Genomic DNA, 21,160 nt, shown 5'->3' with positions numbered 1-21,160 from the left:
TCGGGATTGCTCACCAATTCTTGGTTCAATTATGCAAAGTTCCCTTGTGAATCCTCTGGCACCTCACCCCACCACCTGCCCAAAACAGAGCCCCATGTCACTCCCCCAAACCTGGCCTCTTGTGTCCCTGTCTCAGTCGGGAGCCAGAAAGCTGGGAGTCACCCTAGCCTACCCCTCCCGGCAACCAGTCCTGTTGACACTGCCTCTTAAACATGGCTGGAAACCATCCACTTCTCACCGGCTCTCTGCCTCTATGTTAGCTCAGGCCACCATCTTGCTGCACCTGGATTGCTGCAGCAGCCTCTTCTTTGGCCTCCAGTCTCACTCCTACGACTAGTCTTTCTCCATTCAGCTCCTGCTTAGGAATCTTCTGTGGCTCACCGGTATTCTGAGAATAGGTCTCAACAAGACCTCCATGACCTCAGTCCTAACCACCTGCCTGTCTAACTCCTTTCAGGGCTTGGTTCAATGTCCCTTCTGCCAGGAGCTCTTCCCTATGACCTCCTCACTACCCAGCATGGCTTAGCAGCCCCTCCTAGGGACTGCCCTGTACTCAGCATTCGTTTACCTGCCTATTCCCCCTCTGGACAAGGTCTGTGTCTGATTCACCCAGCATACTGTCTGACACATCGTGAGCATGTAGGTGCTCAAAAGATGTTTGTCTAATGAATAATTAGATATGGCACTTGGGTTGGATATGTGAGAGTAGAGTTTAGGAAAGAGGGCTGGACCAGAAAGACACTTTTGGAAGTTGTCAGAAAAGACCCCTGATGGTAAGTAGAGCCATGGGAAAGGGTGAGATAACTCAGAGCAAATAAAGCAGACGCCAAGGACGGAGCAGTTGCTTTTAAGGGGGAAAGATTTCTGTACCAGGTAGGATCAGTTTTGACTTAGGTAACAGAAATCCCCATATAAGCCTCAGAGAAGATTGTCCAAGGCTAGTATGTCAGCTGTGTTCCACAAAGACCTTCCAGATGTGGCTCTTTCCATGCCCTTTCCACTCCAGCAACCCCTTGGCATGACTCTCGTCCTCATGGTTCAGGATAATGGCTAGAGCTCCAGTTGTCACATATGCATCCCTTGCAGTGGATGAAGACAAGGATGAAGAAGAGGGCAAAGGATCTGCACCAGTTTTCTTTTAAGGAAAGGTCCCAAAAGGTGTCACATGATACTTCCACTTTCATCCCATTAGCTAAAACACTCACATGGCCAGACCCAGGTGCAAGAGGAGACTGGGAAATGCAGTTTCCATTCTAGGCAGCCACATACCCAACTAAGAACCAAGGGTAGCATCACTGTAGACTAGATATCCAGGGACAACTAGTTGACCCCACTATTGAAAGAGAGGCTAGATGGAGAGGCAGAGCACTACTGGTGTGCCAGGCTCTGTGCTAGGCACCTTACATATCTTACCCCAACCTGAGTAGAGGCTATTATTATCCCTGCCTTGTAGAGGAGCTTGGAGAGTTAAGCAACTTGCCTAAGGACATACAGTGACCCTTGGCAAAGCTGCAATTGAAAACTGTCTTTTCTTTGTGTACTGGTCTGGCTGGAAATTCAGGAGAGGGTGGGTCCTAGGAGCTGTTGGAAGGAAATCTTTTAACAAAGGAGGGCTTGGTCAACAGTGTCAGAGGCTGACAGGCCAAGCAGGATACGGGCTGAAGTGTCTGCTTGGATTTGGCAGCAAGGACGCTGTTGGTAACTTTGCCAAGGGCATTTAGGAGAAGTGGGGGTGGCCGCTGGAGACCAGCTGCACAGGGTGGGATGCAGAAGGAAGTGTAGAAATGTGGGTCTTTCTGGAACAGTGGCAGTGAAGGGAGAGCACGCAGAACTGCAGAAGAACAAGGGCCCGGAGGAGGCAGAAAGGAGGAGCAAATGCAGGTATTGGCAGAAAAGAGAGGCAGCCTCTACCCGGAGGCCTCTGGGCTAGATAGAAGGGTTGGATACAAAGGAGGAATCCTCTGCTCATTCAGGAGGGAAGAGGGCAGGAGTTGCAAAAGCAGGTAGGACTGGAGAAGGAACGGAGGGAAGAAGAAGGAATTCCTGTCTTGTAAAATCTGAGGGATGGTTCTTGGCTGGGGAAGAGGGTAGAAAGCCAAAGGCCTGAAGGACAGGGGAGGGGCTAGCCTGTGTCATCCAATATCATTTCTTACTGCCGCTAGCCACATGTGGTGATTTAAAGTAATTAAAAGTGAATAAAATGAGAGGCTCCTGGGTCGCTCAGTCAGTTAAGTGTCCAAATCCTGATTTCGTCTCAGGTCATGACCTTATGGTTCGTGAGATCAAGCCCACGTCTGGCTTGCGCTGACAGTGCAGAGCCTGCTTGGGATGTTCTCTCTCCCTCTCTCTCTGCGCCTCCCCCTGCTTGCATGCTCACGCGCACACTCTCTCAAAATAAATAAGTAAACTTAAAAAATAGTGAATACAATTAAAAATTAAGTTCCTTGGTTGTACTAGCCACGTTTTAAGTATCCCGTGGCCACATGTGGTTAGCGAATACTATTTTGGGCTGCACAGATAATGTTTCCATCATTGCTATTGGACAGCATGGGTCTAGATAGAGCACGGTGATGGTGGGGGGGGGGGGGGTTCCCAGAGATGCTGCCTGGCCATAAGTCTAGCGTGCAGGTCTTGTCACAGCAGAGCCCCTGGAGAATCCCTCCACACTGCCTCCATTCAAGACCTTCCTCCTCTCTTTGGGATTCTCTCAGACCTCCCTCCTGGGACAGCCAGCCCCAGTCTTATCCTTGCTGTCATGAGGCCACTTCTGAGGGTATCTGCTTGTACGAGTGCCAGGCCTCTCGAAGCTGTGGGAGGGGCATATGGAGGACCAGGAAGAGCTCCAATGTTCGGGTACAGTGGCCCATGGACAGAGGTGAGCCGACCTCCAGTACTGGACTGGAGGACTGAAGACGTAAATATTGGCTCACCACTGTCTACCAAGAGATGCAGAGGACCTCAGAGATCTCTCAACTCGGCCCCCCACATTTCACAGATGGGGACACCTAGTTTCAGAGAGGGAAAAGTGGGGAAAAGTACAGAAGGCAGAGGTTTGTCCTCATTCCTTTTATTGTACTCCGCCCCTCACTTTCCCCAGACCTTGTGTTCAAACAGAACTGGGCAGGCCTTAGGCGCTGAGGCTGGGACAGGAGTAGGAAGCCCAGGATTTGGCCAGGTCTCCACCCCAACCCGAGGTAGCTGAGTAAGGATTCATGGCTAGAAGGGACGGTCTCAGCCTGACATACTTGGGGAGAAGCATATCCCCATGGAGGTGCTGTGGCATGGACCATGTGTCTGTACTCAAGGGCATAGGTACGTTTACATGGTTGTGTTTGCAGGGCTCTAGCTGTTCAAAAACAGAGTGTGGATGGGAAGGGGGTGTGCATGTGGATGAGTATGTGTGTGGGGGTGTGTACGTGAGACACCACGTGGCTTATAAACACACCGTACACCTGCTCAGTACCTGCATCTGCGAGGCCATGCAGGCCCAGGCTGAATCTGATACCTAATCAGAGGCAATTCTTGAACTTATATCCTGAAAATGGTCTGGAGTTTTCCATCCTTACAGATCTGTGGCCAGCCCTACAGATTCTGGTTGAGGAGGTCTGAGGTGGCCCCAGGTGCCTGCACTGTCGATAAGCTCCCTAGGAAAATCTGGGGCCAGTAAGAAATGGGGCTTATGCAGAGCCGTCCAATGGAACTTTCTGCAATATTCTATGTGGTTCAATATGGCAGCCACTAGACACATGTGTCTATTTAGCAGTTGTGATGTGGCTAGTTTTAGGAACTGAATTTTGTATTTTATTCAATTTAAGTTAATATAAATTTAAATTGTCATCATGGCTAGTGTCTGCCATATGGGAAAGCATGGATCTAGAGACGTGAGGCAGTGGGGTAGCGTGAGGGCCCAGAGAGAGAAGCACACTTCTCTGACACAGGAGTGTGAGAGGAGCCTTGCCCAGCCCCAGCTGCTCTAGACCAGGAGTGGCTGAGGCTGGGTGAAGCTCCCTTGGAGGTTGCGGAGTTGGGGCCAGAGCCCAGAATTGCACAGGTCTCTCCCAGTGTCCACGCTGAGCCGCAGGCAACCTAGTGTCTGCCTGGCTAAGAGGTTGGAGAGCTCCTGAGGAGACCTCTGTGTCCTGGCTGGGACCCCACCAGGGCCCCCGCCTGAAGTGTCATGCTGTGTCCGGTTAGGAGTCAGGGGCCGAGGGTCAGGATGTCTTCATGTTGTCCTGCAGGCCCAGGGTGGAGCTGGTGGCCGCGGGGTCATGCTCCCCCTGTGTAAGCATTGGAGGGGATAAAAAGTCAGCCCCAGGGAAGCAGCTGGCCCCCCAACACAGACACATGGGCCTAAGACCTCAGATAGGCCCAACTCAGGGATTCTCTTACCGCCCCTGGCCCCATGTCCTCCGCATACTTGAACTTCTTCTGCTTGTAGTAGTGCCTCTTGGGCAGGATGTGGAGCAGCAGCAGGTCACAGAGAACCGTGGCCTGAGGGCAGCAAGACAGTGGATATAACATGGTGGCGAGGACCGAGCCCTCCACAGCCCACATCAGTCCCTACTGGCTGTGGGGGCCTGGCTCAGTCCTGCCCTATCCACACCTTAGGTTTTGAAGGAGGGGGGCGGGGATGATGCTCTGTTGTTCCCTCAGGGCATCAAGATCATCCCAGCCCACCTCTGTCCTGCCCCAGCTCTGGGCCTCAGTTTCTGCAGACATACTGTGGGTCTGAGGCAGTGGGATAGGCACCGTAGGGGTGAGAGACTTGGCTGCCACCGAGATGTGGAGGAGGGACTAACCCCTGGCACATTGGCCCCGTGATTCTAACACTTACCACTCCAAAGATGCCAATCCCAGAGCCGATGGTCGTCATTGTGGGGATGATGTCAAACTTCCCAGCCTGGTGGCAGGGCCCAGGGAGAGAAGAATTAACAGTCAGAAGGAGCCAGGTAGAAGCGGCCTTTCTCAGAAACCCTAAGGCCAGACCTGGGGCAAGGGGCTCCCCATCTGCCCCCACCCCCGCCATCAGCTGGCCCCACAGACTGCTCCCCACAGCTCTAGCTCTACATGGGGACCCAGCTGCTGGTTAGAAGCACTGGGTTTTGACCTTGGCTCTGCCTCCCTGGATACAGGGAGGTAGCGGAGGAGGTGAGGTCACAGACTGGAAAGACCTGCCCTCAGCAGGTATCCGGGTCCATCTGTTATTAGAAGTAAAAATACTGAATGAAGCCCAGTCAACTTCCCGTTGTCCATAACCGTGGACCCCCAACAAGCACTCACGGGAACTGAGATTGTGTCTCTGGCTGTCCCTCGCACCGGACACTCACCTTGCCATCCACGAGAATGTCAAAGCGAATCCCAAACACCTTGAAGAGGTGCCGGTGGTTGGTCCCGTTTTCCACGAAGTGCCTGGCAAACCTTGGGGAAAGGGTGAGGTTGCAGAAATGAGTGATGGAGAACAGTTTCAGGTCCGGTGTTCTCAGAGCTCAGCAGGAGCCCTCAGAGGTTTGTGAGGACAGTCCCATGCCCCCCAACATTCATTCCAGGAATGCTGTGTTCAACCTTCACCCTAACTCCTGAGGTCGGCAATTTCCCCTGCCAGCCCTGGCCAGGCGGGCCTCAAAGGGCGGAGCTCAGGCTGCCAAGGTCCTGTTCCCTGCGGGCTCCCTGCTTGGCCAGTCCCAGGAGAATGGGAGCTGCCCGGCTTCCTCTGCTTCCTCTGCTTCCTTCCTGGGCACACTCGCTTGGCCTCAAGGGGTTCTGGGACCCCAAGGAAGGGTGCACCGGTGGGGTCCTGCACCTGAAATTGGGTGCACCTGTTCAGGGGGACAGGCACCTGAAATTGAAGCCTGGAGACAGGTTTTTCTCCTCATACAGTCCGTGGAACTCGTAGATGGGCTTGCAGTGCTGTACCTGCCAGTCCAGGTCACAGTTCCAGTCAATGGTGATGCCTACCACGCCGCCCTGCAGGGACACGGGTGTTTAAGATCCAGGATTTTGGGATCAAGAAACTCCTGTCTTATGCTGATGCCAGCAATCTCTTGAGTGGGGCGGGGGGTGGGGGGAGCAATTTTGGTTTGTTCGGGAAGAGACTTCGAGAAGCTGCTTCAGGGTGAAGGTCCTGTCAGTTTCGCTGGCCCCACCTCCCATCCATCACACTTCAACTTTCCGATGGTTTCTAGAACACACCAAGTTCTTTCTACCTCAGGGCCTTTGCACATAAAGTTCCCTTAGTTCCAAAAGGCTGGCTCTTTCTTATCTTGTGGTCACCTTCTCTGAGGGGTCTTCCTTAACCACACCTTCCAGTCTCAAATGTGTGCCTGTTATTCCCTCTGTGTTTTCTCCTGGAACATTTGCCACCTTGAAATCATATATTTATTTCGTGTGATTATTAGCCCATCTCTTCTAAGACTGTATGCTCCATGAAGGTGGGGCTGGCTGTCTCATTTGTCACTGACTCCTGAGTTCCTAGTGAAAGTCACAGCATGGAAGGCAACCATGTTGAATAGTGAGTCTGTCAAGACCTGGGCTAGGAAGAGAAAACTTGAACAAGTAAAGCTCCTCTGGGCAAGGCAAGAATCAGGGACACGCGGGGTTAGGCTGAGCAACAGGAGTGCTGGGAAGGGGTCAGAGTGAGAGGAGATCTGGGCAACTAAGCAGGAGGCAGATACGCAGGCATCTGTAGATGATGGGGAGGGGTAAGAAGTGCAGGTGATGGGGAGATTTTAGGGACAGGGAGGTCCAACATTCAGCTTTTGGTGGCATGTGTTGCTACAGTGTAACCCCCTCCAGGGTTTGGCAAGCTGAAGCCAGAGGGCCGAGTCTGTCTGCGTATCGTCCGTGGCTGCTTTTGCCCTACAGCAGCTGACTTGAGTGATTGCAACACGGTCCATACAGCCTGCGACACTGAAAATACTTACTCTCTGGCCCTTTAAAGAAAAAGTTTGCTGGCCCCTGTGCTAGACGTGTTGTGTGTGTATGTGTGATATCACAGAAAAGAAGCTGATTTCCTGCCCTAAATGGGCACCTGCAGGAGAAGGATGATAATGATCATGTGGGAACATGTACGGGGTGGGGGGGGGGGTTGCCACATGCCAGGCAGCACTGAAGTGCTGTCCCACGCGTGAGCTCACTTGATCCTCAAGACAACCCCCCTGAGCCTGGTACTGTTACTGTACCCACTGTGTAGGTGCAAAAGCTCAGTCACACTCAAGGTAAAAGACTAGTCTGAGGTCACATTGCTCGTTAGGGGCAGAGACAGGATTTGAACCCAGTCAGATAGGTCTGCGCTCCTTATAAGGTACTGCTTCTCTCGGAGCCCCAGGTGACTGTGCAAATTCCAGCTTCTGGAATTCCCAGGAATCCTGGGCAGGGTGCAGGATTTCTCAGGGCCATGGGTCATGGAATTCAAGCTGCTTTTATCTAATATTTAAAAAACAGTGTGACCTCAGCAAACATCCAGGTGATAAGATCTGCCCACATCCAATCATTCTGGGTGCCTCCTCCGTGTCAGGTCCATGCCAGGCTGGCTGAGGACTCAGGCCTGACCCTCAGGAGTGCCCAATATTAGGGAATAGATGCATATATATACTCAGCCCTCACCAGAGAGGCTGGAGGGGGGCATCACCTGCCACTTAAAAGCCTTTGTTGGGGCGCCTGGGTGGCGCAGTTGGTTAAGCGTCCGACTTCAGCCAGGTCACGATCTCGCGGTCCGTGAGTTCGAGCCCCGCGTCGGGCTCTGGGCTGATGGCTCAGAGCCTGGAGCCTGTTTCCCATTCTGTGTCTCCCTCTCTCTCTGCCCCTCCCCCGTTCATGCTCTGTCTCTCTCTGTCCCAAAAATAAATAAACGTTGAAAAAAAAATTAAAAAAAAAAATAAAATAAAAATAAAAGCCTTTGTTGACCTGATGATCCCAGGACCCAGCCTTCCTCACTCGCCTGGCACCATACCTTTTCAGCCAGGGTGCTAAAATTCTGTCCTGACTCTTGTACCACATAGCCAAGCTTGAAGACGGGGCACAGTGGGTGCAAGGCCTTGTGATACAGGCAGGTCCTCATGTAGGCCGCATCCACCTCTTCCACCAGGTTGCGCCTATAATGGGAGTGGAGAGCATCAGTGGCCGCAGAATGCCAGCTGGGAGGTTGCCCACCATGCCCTAAAGCTCTGGGGATCCGTCACAAATTCCACTAAACCCCGCCCTTGGAGACTAAAAGCAGCCCACCCGAGGGGCCCAGCTCAGGCTTCTGTCTCCAGAGTGAAATCAGCAAGAGTAGAAGGTGACAGAGACAGTCAAGACCAGCTGGAACAGCCTCGAGGGGCTCCTGCATTTCTGCCCCCTTTTCCCACAAACCTGTTGACCTTGAAGCGTGGAAAGCTGATGCTGTTCTTGATGAAGAGAGTGAAGTTCTCGGCTTCTTGGAGAAGGGCAGGGCTGGAGGAGACTGCACTCACTCACTGCCCCCTCCCCAGGAGTCCCCCATGCGCCCACCAGAGTTTGTCATGGGTGTGGGGGTGTGATAACCTATGGGATCTTCCTGTGGCCTTGGCTTTGTGGGGGATGGGTATGCTGAATGACCAGGGGCCAGGGGGATCATTGGCTTGGGCCATACAGATGGGGTAAGGGTGGGGTTGGAAGAAGGCAGGACAGATCGTTTCCAGAACTGGATCCAGATGCCCCTCTGTCTGGGTTAGGGAACCTGCTTCTAGCTCCCTGGATGGATAAGGCATTACCGTGGGACGTTGTCGTCCACCTCCACGGGACACCAGCCAAAGATCTCACATGTCTGCACAGTGTCATTGAAGGCCACACACTTGCCTGTGCGGATACCTGGAGCAAGGGAGGAACCCGTGGGTGCTCATCCCAAGCTGGGGATACAGAGGAGGCCCCTCATCCACAAGAGCCCCCAGTGATGGGACACCCGAGAGCAGAAACCTGAGGACAGAAATGTGTCTGGGTCTGGGACAGGGTAGGCCAAGGCTAGGATGGCAGCAAGGGAGAGAGCAGGAAGGATCTGCTGGTGGAGGAAGCTTGGAGCTTCAGGGCTGTGCAGGGGGACAGGAGGAGGCTGAGCTTACCTTGGGCCTTCCTTTCTGCCTTCCCTGGGGTGCAGCCAGTGTCATTTGTGCATATGCCCCCTTCCGGGTGCTAAGGGAAGGGAGAGTTGCTGGTCCTAGGCCCCTTGGGTAGGGTTCTAAGAAACTCTCCTCTCACCCCCAGGGCCCTAGGGAAGTCGTGGGGCAATCTTGGAGCACCTTGGGGTGAACTTTGCTTACAGCTTCCTCCTCCCCCCAGACCCCTCCCAGGACCCTTCTGGGCTCATGTCCAGCTGCCCTATTACCAGTGTCAGCTGGCAGGGTACAGGGACGTTAGGGTTTGGGGATTGGGTGAGCACTGAGGCTCAGCATCTTGCTTGACACACAGATGGGAGGGAAATCTCGGATTGTTACTTTGTGTGAGTCTATGCCTAAAATTTCACCACTGCAGTCTCCTTGGGAATCCTATCTTCAACCCCCAGGGGGACCTTCTCTTCCATGTTACTTTTCCCTGGGTCCAGGAAGCGGGGAGAGGGGATGGTAGCAGTCCTCACCTCTGCACAGTAGCCTTGAGCCTGCCGGGGGGTTGCAATGAAATTCGTCATGATCACAAAGGAGCTGTCCCCCTGGAAGTGAGGGGCAGGGGAGGGGAGACCAGGGCTCTGAGTTGGGAGAACAGCACCCCCCAGAACCCAAGCACGGCTCCAACAAGCCCCTAGAATCCACACGATACCCAGCAGCCTCCATAACCGATGATGGCAGAGTGGGATGATATAACAACCTGTTTTTGCTGGTTAGGGAAGCTGAGGCCCAGAGGGAGCTAGGAGCTGAACTGGTCCCATCTGTTATTGGACAGAGTCCAATCCTGCTCTGAACCAGGCCCTGTGGGTGGAAGGTGTATTCCTGAGCCAGCTCACCTGGGCTGGGAAGACGTAGTCAGCTACATCCCAGACTTGGGGGCCCAGGCCTGGGAGCTGTGTCACGGCCAGACCCTTGAGTTTCACAGACACGCTGCTGATGAGGCCACTTGAGGTCTGGTAGCCTTTCTCGTAGACAAACACCCACCTGTGGAGTGTTTTGGGGGTTAAAACGACCAGAGCTGGGCAGAACCATTCAAAGATGGCTTGAGGTTACATGGGCTGCTACCCTTGCTGGCACCGGCTAGACATGTCAAATCCTTTGCCCTCCTGTCTCCAGAAGCATCTCTGAGCCACTCTTTGCTCCTAAAGCTAACATCTTGGGCTGGGGGCAGGAGAGCCTCACCTGCCTCCTTGAGCTGGCCTGTACCTGAAGTTCCACCCTGCTTTTCCCCGGGAAAATACTAATTCCCAGGGAGGAGAACCGCTGAAGGACTCTCTCAGATCCTTTTCCAAGAAGCAGGATTTTCTGGAGCCTGGAGGCCAAGCTTCTGAGACCATAATCCTTATGCCAGAGTTCTCCTTCCTTCCTAAGATTCTCCCACTGAGACCTAGCAGAGCATGATGGCTGAGAACCTGGTATTTGGTGCCCAAGAGCCTGCATTGGAACCCCAGCTACACTACCCATGGCTGTGTGATTTGGGATAAACTCTTCAATCCCTCTATGCCTCAGTTTCCTCATCTGTAAAATGGGAATAATAATAATAGTACCAATAGTACTTGTTGTGACTTAATGCACATAGATCACTTAGAGTGGGGACTGGCAGGTGCGGTAAGTGCTGTAGAGACATTAGCTATGATTATCTCAGCCATGCTGGGAGCCCCTGGCAAGGGGGACTGGAAGAGAAACAGAGGGGGGCAAGTGGCCCTCTGAAGAGCTTGTGTTATCTGGCTCCATTTGAGGCCTTTGTGGGAGTGACTCAGGCTGGAGGCCTCCCAGCTGTCTTGGGACATTCTGGCCTTCCCTTCCAGCATGAAGAACCCCTGTTGCTTTAGGTTCTTCACTTTCTATCTGGGAGGTTCAGTGAAATTTACCTCCGTCCTAACCTTGGGGGCTGGAGGGTGGGGCACACGACCAAGGCTTGCCAATCAATGTTCCATCGCCCTAGCAACAGTGATGGGTCTAAAGATGGACACACAACCTGGGGAGTTTCAGCAATGAGGCCAGGGTTTTTCTGGGAATTACTGGGAAAGAGACATCCTTTCTGCAGGATAGCAAAACAATGTAGCTATAAGACCAAAACTAAGGTTAGGCATTTTGCTACCTCACAGAGAGAGTAAACCTGAGAATGAAGCCAACTTAGAGGGAAGTCAGGCCAGGAGATGGAGAGGGCAGCCTCCTGATAATGGTTGAGCTCCTGGATCTAGCCATGCCTGAGGCATGTTAAAAAAATTTACTTCTGGACTTTTCTGTTACATTAGCTAATAAATTCCCTTTCTTTATTTAAGCCAATTTGGGTTTGGTTTCTGTTACTTAACAACTGAGGATCCTGGGTATGCCCCATTTCCTTCAGGAGAGACTGCATGGAGATTCAGGGTAACTCTGTGTGTGTGTGTTTGTCCATGTGTGGTGCCCGTCAGAGTGTGTAGCTATGTATCTCCAGGGGAAATCTGTAAGCACACCTGTGGCTGTGTCTGACTGTAGGCAGGTATGTTTATATCCCCTTCATCCCTCACCCTACCCTCAGCCCACCTGTCCAAGCAGAGCTCAAAGCCTCTCTCCTGCGTCCCAGAGCTCAGGCCTGATAGCAATTCTCTGGGCATCTTAGTCCCAGAGTCAGTGCTAGCTTTTTGGGGGCTGTCTTCCTGCCCCAGGGCCCAGAAGTCATCACACCCGTCCGTCCCTCTCCCGTCCCATAGTCCATTCTTCATCTTCTCTAAGTCCCTCCCTCAGCCTGGCTCTGGAGGTGCCCCCAAGCCTAAGCATGGTCACTGCTGCCCCCTGCAGGTCCCAGATGGAAACAGGTGAGGCATGACAAAGGCCTCGAGTCCTCAGTGCTTCCAGCCTCATCAGGGAGACTTGGGGACATCACCTACTGCCACCCTCCTTAACCTCTTTCCTCCAGGGACGATTCTGGATTCATGCCCAAGCTCAGAGGAGCTGTTGGGGGTGATGGGGAGCTGCTCCATGTCCTGATCCCCTATAAGAGGGTCACAGGCCTCCCTCTCTGCCGCCCCCATCCAACATCTCAATAGAATTTCTCTCTGGGTCCAATACCAACTCCTTACAGTATAGATGGGGAAACGGAGGTCTGAGGGAGTGTCCTTCCCGAGTCAGGGGCAGACCCCAGGCTTGAGGTCCCGGCCCAGGTCTCTGCCCCTCTCCACTGATCAGCCCAGCATCAGCATGTCTGCTAGGAGGCAGGAGAGTGGAGCCACACCACGGCTGTGTGCAGGGACTGATACAGTCACTCTCGGCTAGGCCCGCCCCCGTGGACTGTCAATCATGGGGGTAAAATGGTAAAGTCAATCTGACATCAATGACCTCGGTTCTGATAATAATGGATTAACCGTGGCATCAGCCCCCCGCCCCCATGCTTACCTTGACCTGGCCTAGCTGTCACCATCAAGGGGGTCTGATGCCAAAGACATGAACATCTTCAGAAGTCCCTCCTTTTCCAGACATTATCTTTCTCATTCTTTCCACCTCATCCTCAGCAATACCCTGTCCCGAGTCTTTTCTCAGACAGCCCCTCATGGAAGACGGCACATAGTGGACTGGCCAAGAGGGACTGCCCAAGTGCCCCCCCCCCCCACCCCCAGGGAATAGAAGCCAAGATTAGGGTATCGGCACTGCCACTTGGCAGCTGTGTGACTTTAGCCTCACCAGGCTAAGGACAAAACCTCTGAGTCCTGGCTTTCTCAGTAAAACAGAGTTGGTGGCACCTACCTCAAAAATGCTGTTCATTCAACAAATATGAGCAAGGCCCTACCATGCACTCAACTGTGGGCTGGGCCCCAGGAAGAAAACAAGTCTAGGTGACTAGGGGATGTTCCCATGAGTTCTCTTTAAGGAAATGACCATGCAGTAGGCATGTAATAAATAATTCTCTTATTTTCACTGTCTCAAGTCAGTGATTTCTCTCTAAATGTCCACCTGCCCCCATGGCCCTGGCTGCCATCCTCAGCCCAGACAGAACCTCGTGCGAGCTGTCACAGATACATTGTGTTCCCAGGTTTTTATCCCTACTTCTGCACCTCTCCTGAGAGATCTAATTCCACACATTCATTTAGTGATTCAACAAATACTTACTTATTTGTTATTTACTCACTGTTCTAGGCACTAAAAATACAGAAGTGAACAAAACAAACCAAAATTCTGCACTCAAGGAACTTACATACATGTCTACATGGCCCACTGCTTTGTGACACACATTCCTTCCCTGTTTCTTGGTCCCTCACCCCAGATATCACACAGGCACCTCAAACTCAAACTCAACCCTTTTCAAAACAGGCAATTCCTCAAAAAGTTAAACATGGAATTGCCATTGACTCAGCAATTCCACCCCTAGGTATGTGCCCAACAGAACTGAAAATATGTCTGTATGAACACTTGTATACAAGAACACTTGTATACAAGTGTTCACAGCAACATTATTCATAAGAGGCAAAAGCGGAAACAACCCACATGACCATACACTGATGAATGAACAAACCAAATGTGGTATGTCCATACAGTGGAATATTATTCAGCCAGAAAAAGGAATGAACTACTGATACATGTTACAACCAACATGGATGAACCTAATAAATATTGTGTTAAGTGAAAGAAGCCAGATGGGAAAGGCCACATATTATATGATTTTATTTATATGAAATGTCCAGAGTAGGCAAAATAGGCTGTAGAGAGAGAAAGAATGGAGGGTGATTGCTAAGAAGTGTAGGCTTTCTTTTTTGGACTCGTGAATATTTTGTGGACCTAGATAGTGGTGGTTGTACAACTGTGTGATTATACTAAAACCACGGAGTTGTATATTTTTAAAGGGTGAATGTTATGGCATTTGACTTCTATCTCAAAACAAAAATTCAGTGGGACCAACCTGAATGCCTCATGTCCCCATAGAACTTGCCCCTCTGGTGCCTTCATCTTGGAGGACGGCACCATACCTACTGTATCCCCCTCAAAGCCCAGGTATCATCCTCACACCCTCGTTCTCCATTATCCCCACATTCTTTGGGGCAGATGCCAAGGGAACTTGGGCATGGGATGGGAGGGTAGGTTGTGGCTCATGGGACACAAGGTGTACCCATGGACTGTAGGCAGCAGGTGACCAGCCCAGGCACATGCTACGGGGCACAGAAGCCTTGGGGAGGGCTAAGACCAGACTCCAGGCATGAGAAGGACTGAATTCACAGCTGGGACCCATGCTGAGTGTTCAGAGGTTAATCAACCTGCAGTCTGCAGGTAAGTCAGGCTGACAATTTGTGTTTTTAAACAGTTTTAATGAGTCACCCACTTCTAAACACCAAGAGGTTCCTTTTGCCCATAAATTCCAATCTCCCCCTGCTCTTGAGAAGTCAAAAACTCTGGCTGATCTGGGCCCATGTCCGCCTGCAGCGATGATGTGCCGAAACTAAGCAGTGGGTGCTCCCTCCACACATACCTCCCTGGTGTGGGGCCCACTAGGGTGACCACTTCTGTCTTTCTGGTCACTGCTTCTGCCTGGGCATGGTGTAATCCTGTCCTCTTATCACTGCTGCCTCTTCACAGCTGCCCACTTCTGGCCTCCACCCCCACCCCAACACCTGCCTGCCCTGGACCTTCCCCTGATAGACATCCTTCTATGGCTCCCCACTACCCTCTATGGCTCCCCATGTTCCTCAGCCTGGCGTTCAGAGGCCTGGATCAGTGGCTGTTCTCACCCTCCACTTCCTTTCCCTTCAGTTCTCTCATTATCCACAGACTAATCCTAGTGACTCTTTTGCTGTTCCTTTCCTGCCCCAGGACCTTTGACCATACCTTGCTTTCCAGCATGAGTGCCTGGACCATGTAGTCACACAACCAGACTCTACTAACCAGAGTATCTCATTTCCTTGACCATAACAATTGGTTTTGTGGTAGGCCCTTGACCTAACCCCTGCCAGTAAGAGTTGGATCTGGGACTTTTGCTGGAACTCTGGAAAATGATACAGTCTTATGCCCCAATGATGGCTAAGCTGGTGGGACATCAGCCTGGAGTTGCTGGGGGACATTTTGCCACCATGAGGACAGAGAGACTGCCTAAGAATGAAGCCCAGAGGATGGCAGAGTGGGGAAGGGGAGAAGATCCTGGCTTCTTTGGAGAACCTAAGTGGGACCAACCTGAACTCCCCACCATTTCCCTGTGGAACTTTCTCTTCCTGTGCTCTCATCATGGAGGATCCAGCCAGGCCCAAATCCTGCTTTGATTTTTTTTTCCAGTTATATAAACCACTCAATAGCCCCACTCTTCACTAGGAACCAAAGAAGTCCTGGCCAACTCATTCTTCACTCCTCATTTTTCCTTTGCCTACCCTGTACCCCACCTTTTTCTCATGGAGCCCAACACAGAAATAGGCACAGAGAAGATGCTGTAGAAATGTCCCTGAATCCATTTTTCCCAGCAATAATTTGTATCTATCCTAATCCCTGATTGGTGTGTTCCAGGATTCATCTGAAAATCTTAGAAGCATGTGAAATTCTCAAGCACTCCGTGTGGAGGTGCACAGGGGGTTAGGAAAGCCAAGAACAGGCTTTCCTGGACTATAGCCCCTAGGCTTTTTTGCTCAAGGTGGTTCCGCCACTGTGTTGCCTCTTTCAGGAAGCCTTCCCACACTACTCTTACCAAGCAGCATTCACAAATCCCACTGGGACTCTCCTGTGAGCTGCAGCCAGACCTCTCTCTTCTCCAAACCAGAGCCCTCCAGGCAGGGACATATCCCAGTATGCTCCTTATATGGATGGGCCTGATAGGTCATGGATGACAGCCCACAGCCTATATGCTGAGTTCCAGAGAGCGCATCACCACCCAGGAGATAGTTCTAACTGCAAATTAACCATTTAAAAATATTTTATGTTTATTTATTTACTTTGTGTGTGTGTGTGTGTGTGAGAGAGAGAGAGAGAGAGAGAGAGAGAGAGAGAACACAGCAGGGGAGGGGCAGAGAGACAGGGAGAGAGAGAATCCCAAGCAGGCTCCACACTCAGTGCAGAGACCAACCCAGGGCTTGATCTCAGACTGCAAGATCATGACCTGAGTCAAAATCAAGAGTTGGATGCTTAACCAACTAAGTCACCCAGGCGCCCCACAAATTAACCATTTTAATTTGAGCCAAAAAGAGTAACAGCTTAGTTCAGCCCGCTGGGGCCTCAGGCCCACTTGCTCGCTCCACTTGCCATGGACTTCCCAGAAGAGTGTGACTGATAGAGAACACAGCCTCAGTTTCCCTCCTCAGAGTCTGTTCGGGTTCTCAGCATCTCAGCCTCTCTGCCTCCATCTCAGTAATTCTCCATCTCTAAGTCTCAGGACCTGTCTCTTCGTCAGAATGGTTGTGCTCCAATGTCTGTCCCTCTGTCCAGGTCTGTCTCTCTGTCCGTCCATCCCCCATCTTGTTTGTGCCCTTGTCTCTGGAATGCAGAAGTCTGGCTCTTCTCCCATGCTCCCTTTTGTACCCTACAGCAACCACAGGACCAGACAGACAGCGGCCTTGGGAAGGGGGGGTGGGTAAGTAAAGAAAGGCCATTCCTCCTCAGGAATGCGCCTGTGTACAATATCTTTAGAGGGGATCTCCCCGCCCTTGTTTTGTGGAACAGCTGGGAACTTGAAACCTGAGATAGTAAGACCAAGTCCAGGCTGGTTTCCATCTCCAGCTGAGTGGTTAGCGAAGCAGTGGGCAGTGGCCAGATGAGGGTGCCAGAGACAGCAGGAGTCGGACGTCTGGGCTTGTGGGTGGGGTTGTGGGGGGGTGGGTATCATAGGACACCCTGCCTTCCTCTCTCTGCTATACGCCTGGGCAAGTCGGTACCCCTCTCTGTGGATGTTTCCTTTTCAGGATCTCAAGGCCAACTTTGGAAACTTGCAGCTGGATTCAGAGCTGGTTCAGCCTCTTTCTAGTTGTGAGATCCACACTAAATCACTCATTGTCTCTGAGCATCACCAACGCTGAGGAGGCCACATCCATTTGGAAACTGAGTAGACTGTCCTTGGGAGGGAGGAAAGGAAGGAGGGAAGTAGGCAGGTCCCTGTTACTGGAAGTATGTGTTCAGGACTGAATGGTGGCTCGGGGCATATGGTGCAGCTAGGGGTGGGGTGGTGGGAGGGGAGGACTGTCCCTTTCCCTCTGACAGGCTGTGACCAACACACAAGAGGGTCCTGGCGCTGGTCCCAGTGCTGACCTGAAAGCAGAAATAGGGAGCCACGGGGGTCACAGTGAGGACAACCGTCTCCCATCTCTTTGGGTGAAGGATGGGCTGGGCCTGGGTGGGCAACCTCTCTTTTCCCTGGAGGATCAGGAGTGCAGCTAAGGATGAACTTTTAAGCCTGTCCTGTGCCTGGCATCATAGCATCAGTGCCTCACTGCAAAGTTCTCAGAGCCCGTGTGAGGTGGGAAAGGAGAAGGCAGCATTAAGTCTTGGGGGCAGGAGGTCTCAGTTCTAGCTGGGATCCACTGCTCCTTTCTGGAAGAGCTCACATGACACTGCAGATGTCAAACTGGTCTGTGAGCAGCAGGGAGGCAGAGGCTGAAGGTATCAGAGGCCTAGGTCCTGGCTCTGACTCCACCTGACCAGCTTTAAGACCTTGGGGGCCAGATGGGAAGGCTGTTTTGGATAACAGAGGCCCTGGAGGGACCAGAGAGATATGGTCACTGTTTGGCCTCCTGGTCAGCCTGCCCTGGGCTCCAGTCAGCAGTCCTGGTTTGGTCCCACAACAAAAATGGGGATATGGAGAGCAGAGGGGCACGGCCCTCAGAATCACAGAGCAAAATGATTCTGCCGGGCATCCCTCAACCCCTCAGCAGGAGCTGAAACCCTTTCAGTGGCCCTGGGGCCTTCAAGAACCCTTTGCAGCATCACTGTGAGTGGACATGGTGATCTCCCCACCTCCACACACATGTAGGGATGAACACGTAAGGTACCTAGCCACTTCAGCCACAGGACATGCATCATGTGGATACCCAACCCCAGGGACACACCCAGTAGGCACATGCCCAGACACATGAGAACACGTGCATCCACACAGAGCTCTAGGTACAACACAGATACATACACCACACACACACACACACACACACACACACACACGTGCTCACACAAGCACACACATGGGTAAGCCCCTGCCAGGCCTGTCTTGGCTTCTGGGACAGCAAGGCTGATCTTAAGAAGATGGCCTTTGCACAGTTCCCAGGACAGCCAGACTGCAGGGGACTCTCACCTTACTTCTGCCTCAGCGGGACAGGTCTCAAGATGCCCATAAAGGAGGAGTCATCCCTGCAACCTGAACTGACCTCCAACCTCTGCCTGACATGCCGCCGTTTAGGTGTCAGGTGTTCTGAATTTGGAAGTTTCTTTGCTCTGGGGGTCTCAAATATTGCAGGATGCCTCTAATTTAGGCGGGGCAGGTGGAAGCAGGGCCTTTCCCTCTTTGGCCTATAAAATGGGGTGCGGCCTCCATCTCTTAGTAGTGGCCAGCGTGGCTGGGTGGTCAGAAGTAAGACTTGGATGTGGTTTGCTGGGGCCCTGGCCTCCAGCACCACTCACCACTTGAGAGACTGTTAACAGTGAGTCAGTTCCTTAGAACCCAACGGCTTTGCTTCTTGTTCACCATATGACCCAGAGCAAGGCTTCCCTTCTCTACCTTAGTGTCCCCATCTTGACAGTGAGTTATCAGGCTTCCATTCTTTCTGAATAGCACTACAGTTTGTCACGGAGGATGACAACCGATGGAGAGAAAGAGGGGCTCATTGGGATCCTGGGGGGCATCCCCAAGCCTGGAGAAAAGGCCCAGGTTGGGAGCTGGTGCAAGAGGGTGGCAGTTAGGGGGCCCAGACTCACCCGATGACGTAGACCAGAACCACGAACTGGATCAGGCGGAAGACGACGCCCACCTTCTTGTTGCGCACGAGCACCATTCGGGGAGTGTCATACTCAAAGAAGAAAGCAGACAGCTCATCCTGGAGCCGCTGTGCCATGGTGGGCCAGGCTAGGGGCTGAGAACTGAGCGCCTTGCACAGCCTTTGCTCTTGAGGTGAGACCAGCGTCAACGCCCACGTCTACAGTGGAGCTTCTAGGGGTTTCCTGGTCCCTTAGGAAGGGTAGGGCAAGGCAGCTTGGGGCCAGAGGTCAGGAGTCAGGGGTTAGTTGGAGGCATTTGGATTGAGAAGGAGAGTCCTTGGGTGGTCAGAGCAGCTCTTGGCCCCTGGCAGGCAATGGACTGTGGGCCAGCCCTGTCTGTGGACAAATAAATTCCCAAAGATGGATGGGGGCGGGGCTAGTGGGGCCACCCAGGCCCAGCCCCACTGCCCCTCCTGGCTCCGCCTAGGCCCTGCTGAGCCTCCGGAAACAGAAGCTGTTGGCAGGAAAACCACAGGCCACTCGTCACAAGGCAAAGATAAAGCTGTCAACCCCCAACGAACCTGGCAGAACAGAACAGAACAGGGCCAAGGGCTTGGGTGGAGTGGCCTCAGGCTGAAGCCCTCCCCAAACCGGGGATCCATCCCCATATCCAAACATCCTTCTCACTCTACCTGTGGCCCCAGGTGGGGAGCTCAGTCCCTGGGAGGTTTGCGGCCAGGAGAGCAGAAGAGGACGTAGGACATTTCTGGTCCAGCTACCTGATACTTCCAGAGCCTGTGACAGGACCCCCACCTCTGTCCTTGTAGACCACCTTCCATCCACCTGTCCGAGTCCAAGCCTGGCTGTGCCCAGTCAACCTTAGCATTGGGCTGGCATCTCTATAGCTTACCTCTCCTCTCCCATCACCTGCCCTGTCCTGTCCTAGCCAGGCCTCCACCTCCCTGAAACAAGCAGAGGGAGGCAAGTGCCTAGAAGAGTCAAGGGCCACATCAGTTACACATTGCCATTGGGCTCCCTCAGATGCATCCGGGTAAGCCTGACAGCAGACGGCCTTGGTTAATATCCTTGGCTTTGCCACTAGCTGCCTGTGAGGGCTTGGGTTATTTGCCTCACCTGTCTGAGCTTGTGTCCTTATCTGTGAAATGGGGATGATAATGGATTTCTTTCATAGGTAGAGGCCCTAGCCAGGTGAGTCCCAATAATGCTGAGGACAAAAAAAAAAACAAACAAAAACAAAAACCAGAGCCCCTCTGTATCCCTGTCTTCAACCCCAGCTCAGGGCAGGAATGCAAGGCCCCGGGGACTGGGATGGGGCAGAGGCCTCATGTTCGCTTTTGGAGCCCTAGAGCCAGAGGCCTCCTCCAACCCCATGCCTTGTTTTGCAGATGAAGAAATGAGCTCAGAGAAGAGAAATGAATTGCCCAAGCTCACCCTGGGTGGTACTGGAGGCTTCAGCTTGAAGCAGGAAGGCCTTGCTGGCTGCCCCTCAAACCAGGCCAGGTGTCCTTGGGACTTCCTCTAGAGGTGGGAGGTGGAGGCTGGGTGTCCCAGGGGTGTGGGGCGCTCCCCTGCAGTCCAAACTGCCTCACCCTGAGGGCTGATAAGAGTCTCCTTCATGGCTGGGAAATTAGCTGGGAAATTGCTCTAGTCAGGGAACCAGACCCAAGGGCTGGAAATCCCAGGTGTGCCTGAACAGAGCTGCTCTCTGGATGGCAAAGGCCCCAACCGAGGGCAGGTCCGTGGCCTCTTGCAGCACCCTGGGCCAATCCCCCTTTCAGACAGATCAGTCTCGCCAGTCTCAGACTCAACTGTGTGTCCAATGCCACCGTCAAGCAGGGCAGGCCAGAACCATGTCCTGGGATTTTCTAAGCAAAAAAATCCAGAGATGCTGGGAGCCAGACCTAAGGGGATCACATCCCCTCGGCCTGGTCTTGATCCCACACAAAAGGGCCTATTCTCTTTCCAGCTGATCCCGTGGCTCTTGGAATAGCAGGTCCCAGGACATGAATTGCTTGTGATGAAGAGCCGGGGTGGATGCTGGCATTACCTGAGCCATCTCTGTGTCCCTCTCCTCCCATGATTCCTGGATATTAAGGAGGGCAGCCGGCACTTAGGTGAGGGGAGGAGGAGGGGGCAAAGGAATTCAGGCAGTCATCCTCCAATCTGTATCTGCCCTTTGG

At 52.7% G+C, this 21,160-nt stretch overlaps 1 protein-coding gene across 2 annotated transcripts; it reads right to left on the bottom strand.

Annotated features, from left to right (window-relative positions):
* Window positions 1-3,051: 3,051 nt before the first annotated feature.
* On the bottom strand, window positions 3,052-19,372 carry P2RX1 (purinergic receptor P2X 1). Of its 2 annotated transcripts, XM_025917218.2 has the most exons (12): window positions 18,960-19,370; window positions 9,950-10,097; window positions 9,587-9,658; window positions 9,075-9,144; window positions 8,730-8,826; window positions 8,350-8,430; window positions 7,949-8,090; window positions 5,837-5,964; window positions 5,328-5,418; window positions 4,835-4,900; window positions 4,390-4,491; window positions 3,052-4,277 (listed from the first exon to the last, which is right to left on the bottom strand). In XM_025917218.2, exons 1-12 carry the CDS (start codon window positions 19,094-19,096, stop codon window positions 4,212-4,214), a joined length of 1,200 nt encoding a protein of 399 aa, XP_025773003.1. In that variant the 5' UTR covers window positions 19,097-19,370; the 3' UTR covers window positions 3,052-4,211. The 2 variants fall into 2 exon arrangements, with proteins under 2 accessions (XP_025773003.1, XP_025773011.1); XM_025917226.2 differs by lacking the exon at window positions 8,350-8,430 and having other exon boundaries at window positions 18,960-19,372.
* Between the last annotated feature and the right edge of the window lie 1,788 nt (window positions 19,373-21,160).

Source organism: Puma concolor, chromosome E1 (genome assembly GCF_028749965.1).
Source record: "Puma concolor isolate L17-30 chromosome E1, mPumCon1.1.hap2, whole genome shotgun sequence".
NCBI lineage: Eukaryota > Metazoa > Chordata > Mammalia > Carnivora > Felidae > Puma > Puma concolor.
Note: the sequence above shows the minus strand (reverse complement) of the source record. Positions and strands in the feature narration are given on the sequence as shown.